The following is an 18336-nucleotide window of genomic DNA, read 5'->3' on the forward strand; positions in this document are numbered from 1 at the left end:
ATTATTTTTTTAAGTTCCTTTCAAAGGACACTCTTGGCAATGTTATTACATGCTTAATTCATTAAATGCTAAATATAACTATAATATGTAATCTGATTGTCTCAACCACAATAGATAAATAATTAAATTAATTTACCAATTTTTTAAAGAAGATACTGAATTTTCTAAAAACTTGTATAGTCTCTTCAATCAGCCTTTTCTCCATATTAAGAATTGCTGCAGAATACATGTTAGTCTTTGTGTTAGCCTCAATTCAATCTTATTGCTACCAAGTAGGAATCTACCACCTGAGCTACGGTCCTAAATGTAGATTACTGTTTGATTGATTGATTGATTGATTCATTCATTGATTGATTGATTGATTGATTGATTGATTGATTGATTGATTGATTCGAAATACTGACAAGTGAGTCACAGAGGCGTCGAGGTATGTGAGAGTGCTGAGTAGCGAATATTATGAATATGATACCTTGAGTCCACCCAGCTTTCATTCCTGCACAAAAAAGTCGTCTGAAAACAGGCCATTATAAGGATAGTTTCGTCCCGCAGCTGACTTCTTTCTCACGAAATCAGAACTGATAGCTCAGTACATCAGCTTTGCTACAGCTTGATTCAGTTTCAGTTACAATATTACCATTCTGGGAGAATAGCCTACACATCCTAATTACTTGAAATGATCCAAGTGTTCCAGTGTAGTTAAAATAACAAATTAAAACAAATTAAAATAAATTAAAATAAATGTTTATGTTCTAGAAATAATATGTAGAGATTCAGTGATATAATATTTAATAATCAGCTTAGTACCGATCCCGTAGAGAAACTGAACAAGGGTTGTACATACATACATACATACATACATACATACATACATACATACATACATACATACATACATACATACATACATACAGCTTAGTAACCTCATCCATATTCAGCTACCACCACGACTCGCGATGCACCATCGTTCTGATTTCGTACAGAGTAACATGTAGAGGCAAGCAAGATAGGTGCACTACAGTTGGGCGGAGTATGTAGACAAGGTTGGAGTAAATTTTTGGGAATACAGTGAAGAGCTATGGAAAAGAGCCGACTCGTGTAATACCACGCGGTAAGTTTATATATGCGATAAGAAAAGTGGACGAGTGGGTTAGAATGGGGGAGAACTAAGGAGATGTAATCGCATAAGGAAGAGACTGAAGCTTGAGAAAGAGAACAATGTAGAAAAGGAAATGGTAATACTAATCCAGTGTGAACTACTGTGAAGAAGGTGAAGAGATAGAATAAAGAGAAAGAGTTTTGAGATTAGCATTGAGAGAAGATCTGAACGGTTGCCTGCGACAAGGCTGCCAGCCATCGAGTAAGTCTGAGTCACAGGAAGAGGTAAAAAATTTCACTGATGAGGATAGTCGTTTAAGAGGCTTAACGTGGGTCTCCGACCGAATAAATCATCTACAAGGAAAATATTATTATACAGTAGTAGTTAAGGTGAATTTTGTTTGTATTATATATAATATGTATAGTATTGATGGACTAAACTACTAGTACTATTGTTTATTTTAATTATGTATAGTGTAAGAGAGGGCCAGGAGTCCTAGATATGCAAAAACAGCATTGTACTTTTAGGTTAGAATATGATACACGATTAACCACCATATGAATGGTTATAAATTTGGCCTACTTGCTTTTGAGGAAATTAAGAAGAACTGGCAACTATATTGAAGGTTTTGTTACGTGTCTAATTAGCATTTATGGAAAAATTCTAAACTATAACTCACGCTCCGGCATCTTCCGGCATCACAACTTTTTCTTTTTTGCTAGTGGTTTTACGTCGCACCGACACAGAAGATATGTCTTATGGCGACAACAACTTAATATTTTTCCACCATCCATGAGAGTTCCAATACGATTTTTAAACTTTTAAAAGTATGATGTTCCTCTTCTTCAATGACATTTTGTGCAAAGAAACGCATTTTAAAAGAGAATATGTGTTTGTCAGGCTGTTTTAAGTCGTCAGTCTTAAAGATGGATCACTCCTGAAGACGCACCATCGTAGATTGTATGGAATATCCCTAAAACTCGAGGCAGAGCTAATGAGGGTTACTAAGCCACGATATAGAAGACAGAGTGTATACAATACTTTTCCCTCCATTACGGAGAGACATTAGACTTCGATGAAGTACACCAACCAATATGAACTACCTCGTATATTTAATAATATTATTCTAACTGTAAACCATGTCAATAAGGATGTAATCTCTGACGACATATTTTGCCAAATGTTTCCGCGCGCGCGTTAACCGATTATTACTTTACTAGGCAATGCGACAAATAGTCTATATTAGAATGGTCTGTTCATGGAGTATACACAAAAGGCTGCTGGTCTTGTATTAAAAAATAAAAGCAGTGAAAATCTAGACCTACAACTGTGAAGTTAATTTGATGGAGGCTGCATTTCTTCATAAAGTACTAACCATATCTTAATAAGCTTTCCAAAGTGATGCATCAGCGCATGAATCGTCGGATGTTAAACAGTTTGAGAGACACTTTTAGTGGTGAAAAGTTTGCCAGTTAAAAAAGTAGTGAAAAAGTTTCCCTATTCTTAAAGGCTTTCTCAAATTTTGAAAACTGTCCGCTAATAAGTTGTGAAGATATTTATGTATTTATTCATTTATTTACTGCACTTTCAGGCTAAGTCAATAAATGGAAAAGACAATGTATTCAGTTTAAGGAAGAAAGGGTCCCTCCACCCACAACCTACTACCACCCTCCACCGTCTTCTGACCTGCATCAATCGGTATGGATGTGGGCCTGCGAACTCTTCCTCCATGACGGCCGAGTACAACGTGGAGTTAAAGACAGGAGGCAGATCGTTCACATCGTTCACGTGGATAACCACTGTGGTAGCGTTCTCATTGAGGCTGTCAGACGCTACCAGAGTAAGTTCGTACTAAAACACAAACACAGAAAGCATGCAGCATTCGTGCCATAACACAAGACAAAGAAGCAATAAGCCAAGAGAACCTGCAGCACGCGCTTGGGGAGGTTCCGATCATCCTCCTCAGTGATCTGCGTGCGGTACGTGGGTCGCTCGAACACAGGAGGGTTGTCATTCACATCCTTCACGTGGATCACCACCGTCGTGTAGTTCTCCTTGAGGTTGTCTGAGGCGGCGAGTCGCAGTTCGTACTACACAGAGCAACACATAAAGCAAGGTTCCCATATCACATTACTCTGAAAAGGCTGTCCATGATCACAAACCAGAAGAAGAGGGGAAAAAAAAGAAAAAGAAAAGAAAAAATAATTTTCCTGAGCATATTATGTGACTTACTGCACTGTAAACGAAGAATAAATGCGGATGAGATGCTCGATACAATACAATTCCTACGTATGAAAAAATCGAATCAGCACTGCGTCAGTGTGAAGTTCTGTATAGTTTGTAATTAGATTTATAATGAATTTATAATGAAATTTCTTAAGCGTTAGAATTTTTACAAAAATTCGTGGTTGTGCTGAATAAAAGGAACGTAACAGTGCTTTTATGAAAATTAGTAGGCCTATTCATGACCCATTTCGCTGGTCCCATTTGTCCTTCAAATGTGAAACAATATATATTGTAAAGAACTTAATAAAATTACATCATTATCTTTAATGCTCTGGTTTTAAGTCATCCCAACGACTATAGTAACTATCAGTAATCATAACAAAGTTTCAACCTCAGAAATGAAGATATGCCTAAACTCTACATTGCATAATTCCATCAGTGAATAAGAATGTGTACACAGAAGAGTGTGGATATTGACCTTTTGTAATAGGTGGATACAAAAGAAAAAAGTAATTACAATACATTTTAAAACGTTTCTTTATGTTATCAGAGTTCAGTAAACATATATTCCGGATATTTGTTGAATATATAACAACATAAGACTGTTTAAATAGTGATACTGAAGGACAAATAGGAAACAAGTAAATAAATTTAAAATGAATATTCAAGAACCTCAACATATGAAGCGAGAATCCGATACCTATAGATCATCATAAAGGTATGTCACTCTATGCCAAAAATAAAAATAAAATTCTAGTATTAATTTAATATTATTTCAATTTGAAAAGATATTATTTTTGCAAAACTGTTCAAAAGAAACAAATAATCCGTATTCATTTCTAGCAAATAGCACCACGGTGATATTCAACAGGAACCTTGCTATTATAAAAACTGTTTTACAGCTTTCACTGTTATAATAAATGAACAGAAAGATCAACACACACTGAAATAATGAAACACGTTTTTTCACATACATTTCAATGTTGATACCTGTAAATAAAAGGCATACAATTTGATTAAAAAAATAAATATTAGATACAGAAATATGACAATATTACAATAATTAAAAACTGTATCTTTCCAATTAGGAACTGATAAAATATTACGTATTGCATTTAGAAGTATAGAATCTCTACTGGCTACAGAGTATTTTCAGAACTGAAGTAACAACTGAGTTTGCTTGTGCCAAACTACAGCTTATAGATGCATAGGCCTATATGGTACTGGAAGAGATCGTAACCCGAGTACGTTTTAGGAACTATAAATTAGCACACAGGACGGAAAGTCTGCTTCGTACACTTCCTGATACAAAGAGTGATCGGCTGAAAATTTCAAAGTCTACTTTTACAAGCACAACCGAAAGGAATGAGCAATTATCTGTAGCAATGTAACAAGAGCTCCAGATTATAGCGATAAATTCGCAGGCACAGAGTGTATGTTCATCTAGAGAGAATCTAAAGCGTGACTTTTATTAATTATGACTAAGCCTATATAGCGATTAACAATACAATTTAATAAGTAATAAGTGCATAAATAAAAAAGATATCAAATGATATAAATTAATATTTATATCCTATACAGAGAACAAAACTGTCAACACGGAAACATGTTTTATTTTTGCATTTTAACTCTTTAGGCCACACAATTTCTCAATATGTCGTCCCTTGCTGATTGAGCGGTCTGTGTTTCGGTGAGCTATTATAATAACTGTGTGTAAAAGAAAGTGCACGTAGGTGTGATAAAATGAAAGTGATTACACGAAAACGATAATTCAGTGGCGATAGACAGCTGTTGATTGGTTGAAGTTCCTGATATTCTTAAAACAGACTGGTCATTGGAGACGTGAACTAAATAGTCTTGGTTTTAATTAATAAAAGGTGGTTAATCTACAATTTTCTAATCGAAGTGTGCAAGGTGCAAGAAACTATGCTTTCTGCTTGCCACTTTCCTAGCACAACAAAAATAGGCCTACGTAAGTTCATCGAATAAAATATATAAACATAAATCATCTTTATAGACCAGTATGCCTTTCAGCGTTCAGTAGACAAGCATCTGTGAATCAACTCTCCTCTATTTGCAACTAGCTCTATGGCCTAGTTCAGTATCAAACCTCTAAATCATTAATTAACACTGCCTCTAACCATCGTCACATTGGTCTCATTCTGCTTATGTTACCCTCCATGACCGAGTCCATTATTCTCCTAGGTAACCTTCCTCCATTCGCCTCACGTGACCTCACCAACGAAGCCGGTTTATGCACACAGTTTCATCCGTCGAATTTATTCCTATCTTAGCCTTTATTGCCTCATTCCGAAAACCTTCCTGCCATTGTTCTCACTTGTTTGTACCAGCAATTATCCTCGTTACTTTCATGTCTGTTACTTCCAAACTATGAAAAATTATATCCTGAGTCCACCCAGCTATAAACTGCCGTTTAACAAATATTACGAAAGACCATAGTTCTGGACGTAGTCTAGTGTACAAAGCAGGACGCTGATTCTTCTCTACGACAGTCCACTCAGTTTTTGTTAAGAAGTATATTTTCCGGATTGAATGAAAAATTCTGACTTTTAAATCTAAAGGTAGCTCAAGGATATCACAGAAAATACAGTATCACAACAGCGTTATTCAGTCTTCGTTACGTAATATTTCATCATTCCTCTGCTGTTTGCTGAAAGAAAAAGCCACAAAGAAACACAGGAAATCCTCACTATCTAAAAATTAAAACACTAAAAAATTATAAAGTACTCTTTGGGATAATAATTACTCGGATATTGCTTTTCTTTTTTTGGATGCATACACAGTACTGTAGAAAAGCAAGTATTGTAGCGTCGCTGAGATAAAATAATATGTCGTTGGTTGGTCTCTGGGAACAGCTAATGAGGAGAATGCAAGAAAAACAGAGACAGTTTAGTTCCTGTCTTTCATGTGGACTTTTTGTGAAGATAGCAGTCGGATAAACAAACCACAGCAGACTTCCTTCTTGTTTCTAGTGTACTTGCATTGCGACCTCTTCCAAGTTCTTCAATCAAATGCAGCTGGAAACTTAAACAGGAACCCTAGAAGAACCGTGCATACGGAGCAAGATCACTCACGTGCGGCACAGAGACATGACCCTCGTTTAGTAGCAGGTCTTCTTGTTAGTAAGAGTTTCAATAAAAATCACACAGGAACTCAAAAGACGGAAGAGATAAAAGTAAATCACTTTGGACTAATAAAAACATCGTAAAAAATGTACAGCCTTTTCTTAACGGTCTAATGGTGATGTAACTTCATAGGATGATCAATTAAGACATCAGAACCGTCACCGCACGCCTGACGTTACATAGGTGGTCCACAGCAGAACAAAATAAGTGATTCTGAATAGGAATCCGTCAGTTTCCTCGTTTGCATTTTTCGATGACGTAGATTTTATGCTACCCAATATTTTAGCTTCCATAACAAATGATAGTAAATATTAACCCTTAAATGAGCGATTTATCATTTCCTTCAAATATTATGGTTGTTCATTCCGAAAGTAATACATTATTATCAAAAAACTATTTTTAAAAATATCTGTCAAAAAAATTATTTTAATTTATTTGGATCAGTAGAACGTTAAGAGTTTTGAATGTTTTACGTACCGGTATAAGAAAATCTGTACGATTACCGTAGCTACAGCTACACTTCAGAAGTAAATACACACTTGTAAACTCGAAAATCGGATATAAAAAGCAAGTAAAGTTTCCTTCGTACATATGCATTGCTGTACATTTAAAGGTAAAAATCCGAACATTTTGATATATTCATATAATGTACGTGCTAGTAAAGTAAGTTTTCAAAATCTCATTTTCGGTATAAACTTTAAAAAAGAACTTACCCATGGCATCAGATAACTGCTCCGAGCCGTCCAACTATTTTTCAGCAAGTAATATTATACCAGCGCCGCTGATTTTAGGCAAAATTACCATTAAGTTTAGGATCTTCACCTGAGTTTCACTGCAGTCTGTCTGGTCCAACCCGAGCAGTTCCCTTGTAATACGGAGTGGACGTTTGTGTTGGCGTGCAGGGATTTGTTATTTTGTTCTTCACTTCCTGTTCTATGTGCAAGTTAAAAGACGTTCATCACTTTGTGTCCTCTGACGACGAACACTTCACGAAATGCAACTTACTAGAGCAGTGTAATAGCGAGTCTAAGCTCATTCCGTCAGATTATACCTCTCCACTTCCACTACCCAGCTGGTTTGGTCACCTCCTGTTAGAAAGAAAAGGCATAGAGTCCTGACTCATTGCTACTCTTGAGCAGCGAGCAGTGTGTTTCAACCTAAACTCTGAACTCGATACCAAGCTCGTGTTTCTGCTTCATGAGTGTGTGTTCCGAGTACTATGTCTTTTCGTTCGCTCGTAATCTCTTTACCCTCCAGGGTCGGTTTTTCCCTCGGACTCAGCGAGGGATCCCACCTCTACCGCCTCAAAGGCAGTGTCCTGGAGATTCAGATACAACTGGGGAGAATGACCAGTACCTAGGGATGGGCGCGACTGAAGCCTGGAATCGAGAGCGTCGACTCCATCGACTCCGAACACCGGTCTCGGTTCGCATGAAGCCTCTCGACTCCAAGTAAAGTTGATGCGCATTGCGGGGCCGCACGCTCGCTTCACATGAAGCTTCGCGACTCCAAGCGAACTTGACTCTCATTGCGGGACCGCTTGCGTGTCGTGGCGCGGAAAATGACATGAACTATCATACATGTTGCTGCTCATTTGCCCATTGGGTGTTTTAAGAGTATTGTAGAGTGAAGTACGATATCGTTAACCAAGACGACGAGCGTAATGGTGTAGTTGAAATAAAATTAAACGTGTCATGTCAGAAGGTATCGGCAAAGCAGACCACGGACATTTTATTTCACATCTTTATTTGTCGTGATCAGGAAATTAATAAACAGACATCGATGGTAAATAATTATGAATTCCACATGTACGATGAAAACAAATCTAATATGGGTAAATCCTCTAACATAATTCGAACATACACTACACCATTAAAAGCCTCCGTGGCTCAGGCGGCAGCGCCTTGGCCTCACATCGCTTGGTTCAGTGGTTCAAATCCCGGTCACTCCACGTGAGATTTGTTTTTCTCCCGGTACTCCGATTTTCCCTGTCATCTTCCATTCTAGCAACACTCTCCAATATCATTTCATTTTGTCTGTCAGTCATTCATCATTGCCCCAGAGGAGTGCGACAGGCCTCGGCAACCGGTACAATTCCTATCCTCGCCGCAGGATGGGGGCTTCATTCATTCCATTCCTGACCCGGTCACTGACTGGAAAACAGGTTGTAGGTTATCATTATAATTCAAGGACCACGTTAAGTCTTGTTGCATTATTACTATTATTATTATTATTATTATTAGTAGTAGTAGTAGTACTGTAGTAGTAATAGCAGTAGTATACACAAAAGCCCCTTTTCGCGACAGCCCTGGTAGGCCTTGGCCTACCAAGTGACCTCTGCCCAGCTCGAAGGCCAGTAGATCACGAGGTGACATGTGTTCAGCACGACGAATCCTCTCGACCGTTATTCTTGGCTTTCTAGACCCGGTCTCTACCTCAACGTGATCACGAAACCTGAGATACAGGTAAAAATTCCTGACCTGGCCGGAATCGATACCGGGGCCTCCCTAGACTGCGGAGGCGGCTATTATGACGCACAATGTTTGGTAAAAAATTTGTTGTAAAATCATACTCCAAGCGCTCGCTTCTTTTTTTTCTGTTTTATGCCCCAGGCCAGGGGTATTAATCGTTTACAATTAAAAAATCTAACCCGGCCGAGAATCGAACCCGCGACCGCCGGGTGGCAGGCGTTGCACCCTATACTGCGTAACTGAATTCGGTGAAGTCAATATTGGCGATTGTCTAAAAGTATACTGTCAGATTATTATTACCACTACAATTAGCGCCGTCATTATCATCATCGTCGCCAAAATAGACCTACAACATTAACACTAACGATGATAAAATCTCGAAACAATATTTAATGTTTGCTGGCTAATAATCATCTTGTATTCATCGTATCACGTGTTTCCAAGGGAAGAACGTGGAACTATAATTCCAAGCAGTTTCGATAATAGTTGATAGATAGCGTTACTGCATCAGTGGAGTCGACACTGGAGTCGAGAGTGTCGGTTCCAGAGGTAACAGTGTCGACTCTTCGCGACTCCGTTCGCAGCCCATCCCTACCAGTACCTCGCCCAGGCGGCCTCACCTGCTATGCTGAACAGGGGCCTTGTGGAGGGATGGGAAGGTTGAATGGGACAGGCAAGGAAGAGGGAAGGAAGCGGCCGTGGCCTTAAGTTAGGTACCTGGAGGAGAAGTGGGAAACCACGGAAAACCACTTCCAGGATGGCTGAGGTGGGAATCGAACTCACCCCGTTCCAGCCCTCGTACCACTTTTCAAATTTCATGACAGAGCCGGGAATCGAACCCGGACCTCCGGGGGTGGCAGCTAATCACGCTAACCACTACACCACAGAGGCGGACACTATGTCTTTTCACGAGAGTTTAATACTGATGTAAACAAATAGGCGGAGCACGTTGCCTTTGCACGTGGAAATAAACGTAGTTGAATGGAGAAGCAACCGTCGCACGCACTCAACTGTATGCGAGCTCGAAGAAAAGTAGTACGTCGCATTTATGTTATTCTATTTTAATTTATTACATTTAGACAGTTTGGAAGAGTACGTAATCAAATTAAAATATCGTTGTCATACATATGTGTGTGTGTTTTTATATAAAATAGTGATTAAATCACGAGAAATCAAGGCACAACGCGTGGTGTGATACAGGAAGTCTTCTCGTAGCGAGGGAAAATCCCAAGCTGTACAGTGTGGAGATAAGGTGTTGCATCGTGCAGCAGCAGTCAGTGTCAGTATTCATTGTGAGAGAAATGGACCAAGAGGTAGGACCATCGCGTGTAGTGAAGCACAAAAGAGGAAAAGCGCTCAGAAGTAACCATTGTGAATGTGTTCAATAAACTAAGTGAACAGAATCCAGGTTTAGTCGTTTATTCAGAAGTTCAGATCTTCGCATTGTTATCGTATGCGATGCGCAGCCCTGTACGTCCGAACACGAGACGTTGACGGGGTGGAGGTCGGTACTGCACTCTCAGCGAATCACAACTCTTTCTCTGACGGAGGCGTGGACATACCATGTTTACATCAGGATTAAACTCTTGTGAAAATATATATATATATATATGCACGAGGGTGCAAAGAAAACGGCTGTACAATCAAGATGTGCCAAGAGCCAATGCATGTGGCAACAGTGAACTACCGGGCGAGTTGGCCGTGCGGTCAGGGTCGCGCAGTTGTGAGCTTGCATCCGAGAGATAGTGGGTTCGAACCCCACTGTCGGCAATCCTGAAGATGGTTTTCCGTGGTTTCCAATTTTCACACCAGACAAATGCTGAGGCTGTACCTCAATTAAGGCCACGGCCGCTTCCTTCCCACTCCTAGGCATTTCCTGTCCCATCGTCGCCATAAGACTTATCTATGTGAACTAATGACGTCGGCAGTCACAGAGTTGGCCTCGGCTGGTCAGTGGTCCGACAGCTCTAAACTCCGACCGACCAAACGAGTAGAGGAGTGGTGGCCACAGCTCTACCGTGGCTCTACCTGTCTGTATTCGGGAGACGGAGAGGGACTGGCCCCAACCGTCGACTGTCCTCACAATGGTTTTCCGTGGTTTTCCATTCTCCTGCACTAAGGCGAATGCTGGGACAGTTCCTAGTATACGCCACGGCCACCAATTTCCTCACCTTCTCCGAACATATCCTCCATTGCAACAAATCTCCTGGCCTGAGAGATGGCGTCACCGTCTAAGAGGCCCGCCTCCCGCTTCAGGGGAGGAATGAAAACAGTTTAGTAGAGTAGTAACTAATGAGCGAGGCACGAACTTCTGATCTGCTCGTTTCTGCCCAGACTCGTTCTGCTCATTGCGATCAGTCAGCATGGGCAGTTCGATAGATTCATTTGTTCAGTGAAGTTGAGTGCATTTTTCAGCTTGGTTCTTTTGAAGAAAGCTTTGAACCAGTATATACTTCGAAATATTGAGTGAGGTCCATCTTTTATAAACGAGTTTACAAGTCGTTCTGCACAGCTTTATATCTTGTGTTTACATATACATTGAATCTCCTAGAAATCAGACGCTTTTCGCACCACCTAAAGATTAAATTTCCATCGTTCTCCTATGAACAAGGTTTCCCATTTGCAGCTAACATTGTACGCGCTATGCACTCCATGACGTCTTCAAAGATATCAAGAACATCAAGCTTTCACGACCTCGAAGTAGGACAGGTATCAGCGACTTAATTTTTTCAGGAGAAAGAGGTGCTGAAACTCTCAGGAAGAAAACAAGGGATGGCGTCAGGATACCTTAAATAACATACTGTTGTTGCACCTAGAAAAATCAGCCTAGAACTCTGACCAGAAAGGTTCTGTCATCTAAGGTTCAGCATTGCATTCTATCTCAACGAATTTTCATTCTGTGATACACGTGCTGCGGGTTAGTATTTTCCCCCTCAGGATTGTCATATGACGGGATTTCAACGCGCAGCGACGATACGTTTCTCTCATGCAGTATATTAATTTTAAAACAGCTTCCAGAATTTAGATACGTCACCATCCTCCTCAGCTCGTTTCTAGGTCTCTTACTTTTAGGTGTCTACTGCAGAATAGCGACCTTGAATCAGTCATACTTTAACATAGTTGGTTCAAACGGTTGGAGGAGATGCAATAACTTTTTATGAAAGACAGTGAGGTTAATGTTTTCACTAACATGGCAAAGAACTTTATGGAGTGACGATGAAGTTCATTTAGGAAGGTCACTGGGAGAAATAGCTACTGTGTTGAGATGAAATCATATTGCCAGTGTGCGTATTTCTTCTTCCCACTTGGCATGCAGACCAACGCAGAAGCCAAGTGGAAGAATATTCTCGAAACAACAAAGACGACATGCGATATCTCGCTTGATTAAGAACTTCCTACCACTTTCACCAATTTCAAAATAAATGGAATGAAAGATGCTTTAGAGCGGGAACCTCAAATATTTGTACTCCGGAGGTAAAGGACACCATATCACAAATGTGCAATTTTACAGGAGAGATAGAAGAATGGAGATAGATTTTTTTTCTATTTGCTTTACGTCGCACCGACACAGATAGGTCTTATGGCGGCGATGGGGATGGGAAAGGCCTAGGAGTTGGAAGGAAGCGGCCGTGGCCTTAATTAAGGTGCGTAAGGTACCTAGGGTAATTAAGGTACTGGTGTGAAAATGAGAAACCACGGAAAACCATCTTCAGGGCTGCCGACAGTGGGAATGTTTTGCAGTGTTTGTTTCATTTGCCCATTTTTAAATGAAAAGCTTCGTAAACTTCTTTTACATAATTAAAACCCCATGGCAGTACAGCCCTTGAATGGCCTTGGCCTACCAAGCGACCGCTCCTCATCCCGAAGGCCTGCAGATTACGAGTTGTCGTGTGGTCAAGCACGACGAATTCTCTCGGCCGTTATTATTGGTTTTCGAGACCGGGGACGCTATCTCACTGTCAGATAGCTCCTCAATTCTAATCACGTAGGCTGAGTGGACCTCGAACCAGCCCTCAGGTCCAGGTAAAAACCCCTGATCTGGCCGGGAATCGGACCCGGGGCCTCCGGGTAAGAGGCAGGCACGCTACCCCTACACAACGGGGCCGGCTCTTTTACATAATAGAGCAGATATTTTCAACCTTTTTAATTTGTTTTGAAAGAATACCGGATTTGGTTCCTTTCACCTCAAACAGGCTAGCTCATGTATTATTACTGTGTAGGAGATAGTGTTTTTCAACTTATGTCAAAATTTCAATTTCGTAAAAAGTTGACATAGTGCCATTTACCTCCGGTGCATAGATAAATTTTCATTTCGTTAACCTAAAAAAGTGCTTTTACGAATCTACAATTGTTTCACTTATGTTTCAACATAGAGGTAATAATGTTATTAGGTGTACATCCTTGTAACTACTTTCACCGTTTTCACAGCGGACCAGAAGTCGGAAATTTTGTCCCACACCTTTAATGATGTTGCTTGTTGTTTAAAGGGGTCTAACATCGAAGGTCATCGCCCCCCCCCCCCTCCAACACCTTTAAATAACACCAAAATGATCCAGAATCGAACCCGTGAACTTGGCCTTACAAAGCCAGCAAATCGACCATCTGAGCCACACAGTCTCACTCACTGCAGACAATGGTATATGCTGTGATAAAGGGACGAAGTTATTAACGGAAGCTGACTATATTCTGACAAAGGCGACTCTGGTTTGAATCCCACACAATGTATCACACTCTTACGATTCGGATTACATGTAAATCATGAGGCTCTGTGGCTAATAAGTTAAACACAAGACGACCAGTTCTGTAAAACTACAAGCTTGTTTCGGCAAGCAAGCAAGCCTCTAGTTTCACGTGACTATTCATATTGTGATCATAGCCATGTGATCTTTAGAAGGAAATGCATCTTACATTCACTGGCCAGAATTCGAGCCCGGCCACCTTAGTTCGGATTTCATGTAAACCTTAATGTCCCGTGGATATGATTACGGGATATCAGTATCAGCCTTGTTCGCTTGCTTGTTTTTTTAAACTTTTTTTTTTTTTTTTTTGCTAGTTGCTTTACGGCGCACCGACACAGATTGGTCTTATGACGATGGGAGAGGAAAGGTCTAGGAATGGGAAGGAAGTGTCTGTGGCCTTAATTAAGGTACAGCCCCAGGATTTGCCTGGTGTGAAAATGGGAAACCACTGAAAACCATCTTCAGGGCTGCCGATAGTGGGGTTCGAACCCACTATCTTCCAGATGCGAGCTCACAGCTGCGCGCTCCTAACCGCACGGCCAAATCGCCCGGTTTCTTTTAAACAAAGAGACATGATATTCTGATTTATTCCCTTGATAAGAGGCATTTTTCCCTGCTAAGTCAAGAAGCAGGTTAAAATCCCACTAAGACATCGGATGTTTTCAGTAAGGCAAAGGTGGGAGAGAGCTAGGATTGGGAAGGTAGTGGCCGAAGCCTTAATTTTAAGCTACAGCCCTCGCATTTATCTAGCGTGAAAATGGAAAACCACCGGAAAACCATATTCAGAGATGCCGATGGTGGGGATTGAACCCATCATATCACGAATGCAATGGTCAAGAAGTATGAAGTATTTTAAAGCCGAAGTATGTTCTGACCACCCCCCCCCCCTCTCTCTCTCTCCTCTCCCTAAATAGGTTTTCTTTTATATAATTTACTCTCTCTCTCTCTCTCTCTCTCTCTCTCCTGACTGGATTTATTTATTTTGTCCTTCAATTAAGCTCTCAGATGAATAATTAAGATTTGGTAATTAAGCCATCATTAGCGTTGAAAGCCGTATTAACGGAAGAGCCTATTACGTGGAGTATAGGTTTCATGGGTCACTTGACAATTAACCCCGATAAAGCAACCCTCTTGTTTATATACACTAGCACCGGGTGTAATTGTTCTACCCTATGCAACTAATTGGAGCCATAGGACGAGTATTGAATGTCGTTAATTGAACGAATTTTTTATGATTGTCAAAAAATAATACATGTTGGCTCATCTCTGTCGTGTTTCTCAATTATCTTCCATAGTGTAGCCATGTTTATAGCTGTCAGTGATGCTTTATTCAAGCAAATATACACTCATTCATTATACATGTAATTAATTTACAACTCTTGTCGGCATGGGAATACTAGTTTACCAATAAATATGAAACTTCCTTCGGATTCAATTATTCCATTTTACTCTGTCCACTGACAGCTATGATGATCTCTAACAAAATGATAACAATGGGATTTATCACCTGTTATAAGTAACAGCGGCCAGAAGTGTAATGACAAGGCGTCTTTACTGACTGTTGGCACAGCCACATTTACTGCTCTACAAAATCCAGAGGATGGTTGTCAAGTTGTGTTGCCTCTTAAAAGAATAACAATCACAATCACCACCACCACCACCACGTCAAAATATACATCCTGGAAAAGATGTTCTGATTATTTTTTAGAGATGCACGGAGGTAGTTACAGTCAAACCTCGAAAGGGAAGAGAAAATGCTTCGCTTTAAAGTTCAGGTTTCGAATTATTAAGGTTTCAATTTAATGGACTTAATAAAATAAGATTTGGTTATTAAGTTTTTGAGAAAAATTTTACTAACCGTATTGAACATTGCTATTTTTCAGGGAGTTATTCTCAAATTTAACAAAAATGTATTTGAAAAAGGAATCCTATAACATCAGTTTTAAGGATTATAATAAGTGATGTAAAAAGTAGGCCTTTTAATGAAAATGGAACAGAACTTATTGTGCCATCACAACAAGGAAACACAGATAATTATGTCACTGGATTAAGTACAGTATATGAACCGAACATTTGTTTGTTCGTTTTGTTGACGAGAACACTTTGTCCCATCAAACGGGCACCAGTGTCATACCTATCAATCATCCGAAAATGTTCGTTACCTTCGACTTCTATTTACAGAGGTTCTTTTTTTACGATTGGCTTTACGTCGCACCGACACAGAGAGGTCTTTCGGCGACGATGGGATAGGAAAGGCATAGGAGTGGAAAGGAAACGCCCGTGGCCTTAATTAAGGTACAGTCCCAGCATTTGCTTGGTGTGAAAGTGGAAAACCACGGAAATCCATCTTCAGGGCTGCCGACAGTGGAGTTCAAACCCACTGTCTCCCGGATGCAAGGTCTCAGCTGCGCGCCCTTAACCGCACGGCCTACAGAGGTTCATGTTTTACTGTGTTATCAATTCCACTTAACTGAAACTGAGTTGGTGTTTATTTCTGTTTTAAGAGAAAATATAACGGAATAACTATTCTCTTAAACACCAGTCATAGATGAAAGAGGGAGTCCGATCCTTCGAAGAATGAGGGGACCGGTAAAAGAAAGGTAGCGAACGCGATTGTAACACCCGAATTTACTCGGACTATAGCTATGACAAGAAGAATTCAAAATGATAGCCCATTTTTTTCTCAATCAAACTGATCATTGAATAATAATGGCCTAGTGCAGGTCTCTCGAACTGACACCTGCAAGCTACCTGGGCGTCGGTGAAGATGCGGAACTAATTATGATGAATTCTGATGTTGAACACCACACACACGCGCGCGCGCTCAGTCCCCGAGTCAGACAAATTAACCAATGAAGGTAAAATCCCAATGGATCACGCAAAGCTCTAACGATTCTGTTTTCTGAGTTGCCAAACAGCTCTCATCCTTTCTCCGTGGATCCTTTTTCGTTCTTCTGTCCACTTTGCTCCAGTCTTCTTTTTCACTTCGTTCTCTGGTTGCACTTTCCATCCATTAATTTTTTTCCTATAAAGGTTTCTGTCCGCGGTGTCATTTGGGTTTATCTGGGCTTTTTCCAGATCCTTCTTCACTTCTAATACCCATGGAATATTTTTTAGATAATAATAATAATAATAATAATAATAATAATAATAATAATAATAATAATAATAATAATAATAATAATAATAATAACAAAGCTCCCGGGAAATATAGTTCTAATGTTCATCTCTTTGAACTCGGTGCTAAACTTCTTAAGAGTAAACAATGCTTTGCATTTGGAAATGTCTCCTCCGATATTTACTTGTGGAAATTATAGTAAACTAATTTTGTTTAGCACCTTGGCCAAATGATCAGTGTAACGGCCTTCGGTTCGGAGAGTCCTCCATTCGATTTTTGCCCAGGCCAAGGATTTTAGCCGCTTCTGTATCGGGAACTGTGTGTTAAACACACCTCTTCATCCGCACATTACGTACCACACTGGCAACGACCACAGAAACACGTACGAGTAGAACATATTCTCCACATGGCGCCGGGAAGGCCCATACAACGGGGTCAAATCCTCATGTGCAACATAACTCGCACGCGAAACTCCACGTGAGTGAAACAAAAGCAACAGCAGCAGAAGAGTAGTAAGATATTAAATTCTCCTAATTTACTACCCTTTGTCAGTAGCTAGGGACATCTTTGGCTGTCAGCTGCAAGTTGAAAATCCAGAATATGAGACAGGTAAAGGAGAAAGTGTAGATGTCCGATAAATAGTCCTGTTCCATTACAACTTGTAGACGTGTTTCCAGAACACTGGAAGAGATTATTATTTTTTGCCACTTGTTGTAACGACGCACTAACACATCGAAGGTTTTCGGCGACGGCAGGACGGGAAAGGGCTACGATTGAGAATGTAGCCGCTGTGGCCATAGTTAAGGTACAACCCCGAAATCTGCCTGGTGTGAAAACGGGAAACAACGGGAAATCATCTTCACGGCTAGCGACTGTGGGATTCGAACCCACTACCCCCCGAATGCAAGCTCACAGCTGTGCGACCTTAACCGCACGGCCAACTCGCTCGGTTGATATTATTATTATTATTATTATTATTATTATTATGCTATTGTCCGGCTCCTCGGACTTCGGTTCAGATGGTACCGGGTTCGATTCCCGGCAGCGTCGGGTATTTGACTTGGGGACTGGGTGCCTGTGTTTGTCCCAATACACTTCTCTTTACAACACACCACACTGTCCACCACCACAGAAACACGTAATTTGGCGTCAAGGTCATCCAGCTGTAAAACAGGGTCAAATCCTCATACATATACACACATATATATATATATATATATATATATATATATGTGGCTATTTCTAGCCGAGTGCAGCCCTTGTAAGGCAGACTCTCCGATGAGAGTGGGTGGTATCTGTGTAGGTAACTGCATGTTATTGTGGTGGAAGATAGTGTTATGTGTGGTATGTGAGTTGCAGGGATGTTGGGGACAGCACAGACACCCAACCCCTGAGCCATTGGAATTAACCAATGAAGGTTAAAATCACCGACCCGGCCGGGAATCGAACCCGAGACCCTCTAAACCGAAGGCCAGTACGCTGACCATTCAGCCAACGAGTCGGACAAATCCTCATATATTACACATGTAACCTAACCAGG

General features: G+C 40.5%; 1 protein-coding gene across 1 annotated transcript in view; it reads right to left on the minus strand.

Moving 5' to 3' along the window:
* CadN2 (Cadherin-N2) overlaps positions 1-18336 on the minus strand; it is a 570995-nt gene that overhangs the window by 96410 nt on the left and 456249 nt on the right. Inside the window, exon 4 of the mRNA XM_068228744.1 lies at positions 3022-3186. Within this exon, the coding sequence (XP_068084845.1) occupies positions 3022-3186 (165 nt within the window). The remainder of the gene's footprint in view (positions 1-3021; positions 3187-18336) is intronic.

The sequence above is a fragment of the Anabrus simplex genome, chromosome 7 (assembly GCF_040414725.1).
Source record: "Anabrus simplex isolate iqAnaSimp1 chromosome 7, ASM4041472v1, whole genome shotgun sequence".
Classification (NCBI taxonomy): Eukaryota; Metazoa; Arthropoda; class Insecta; order Orthoptera; family Tettigoniidae; genus Anabrus; species Anabrus simplex.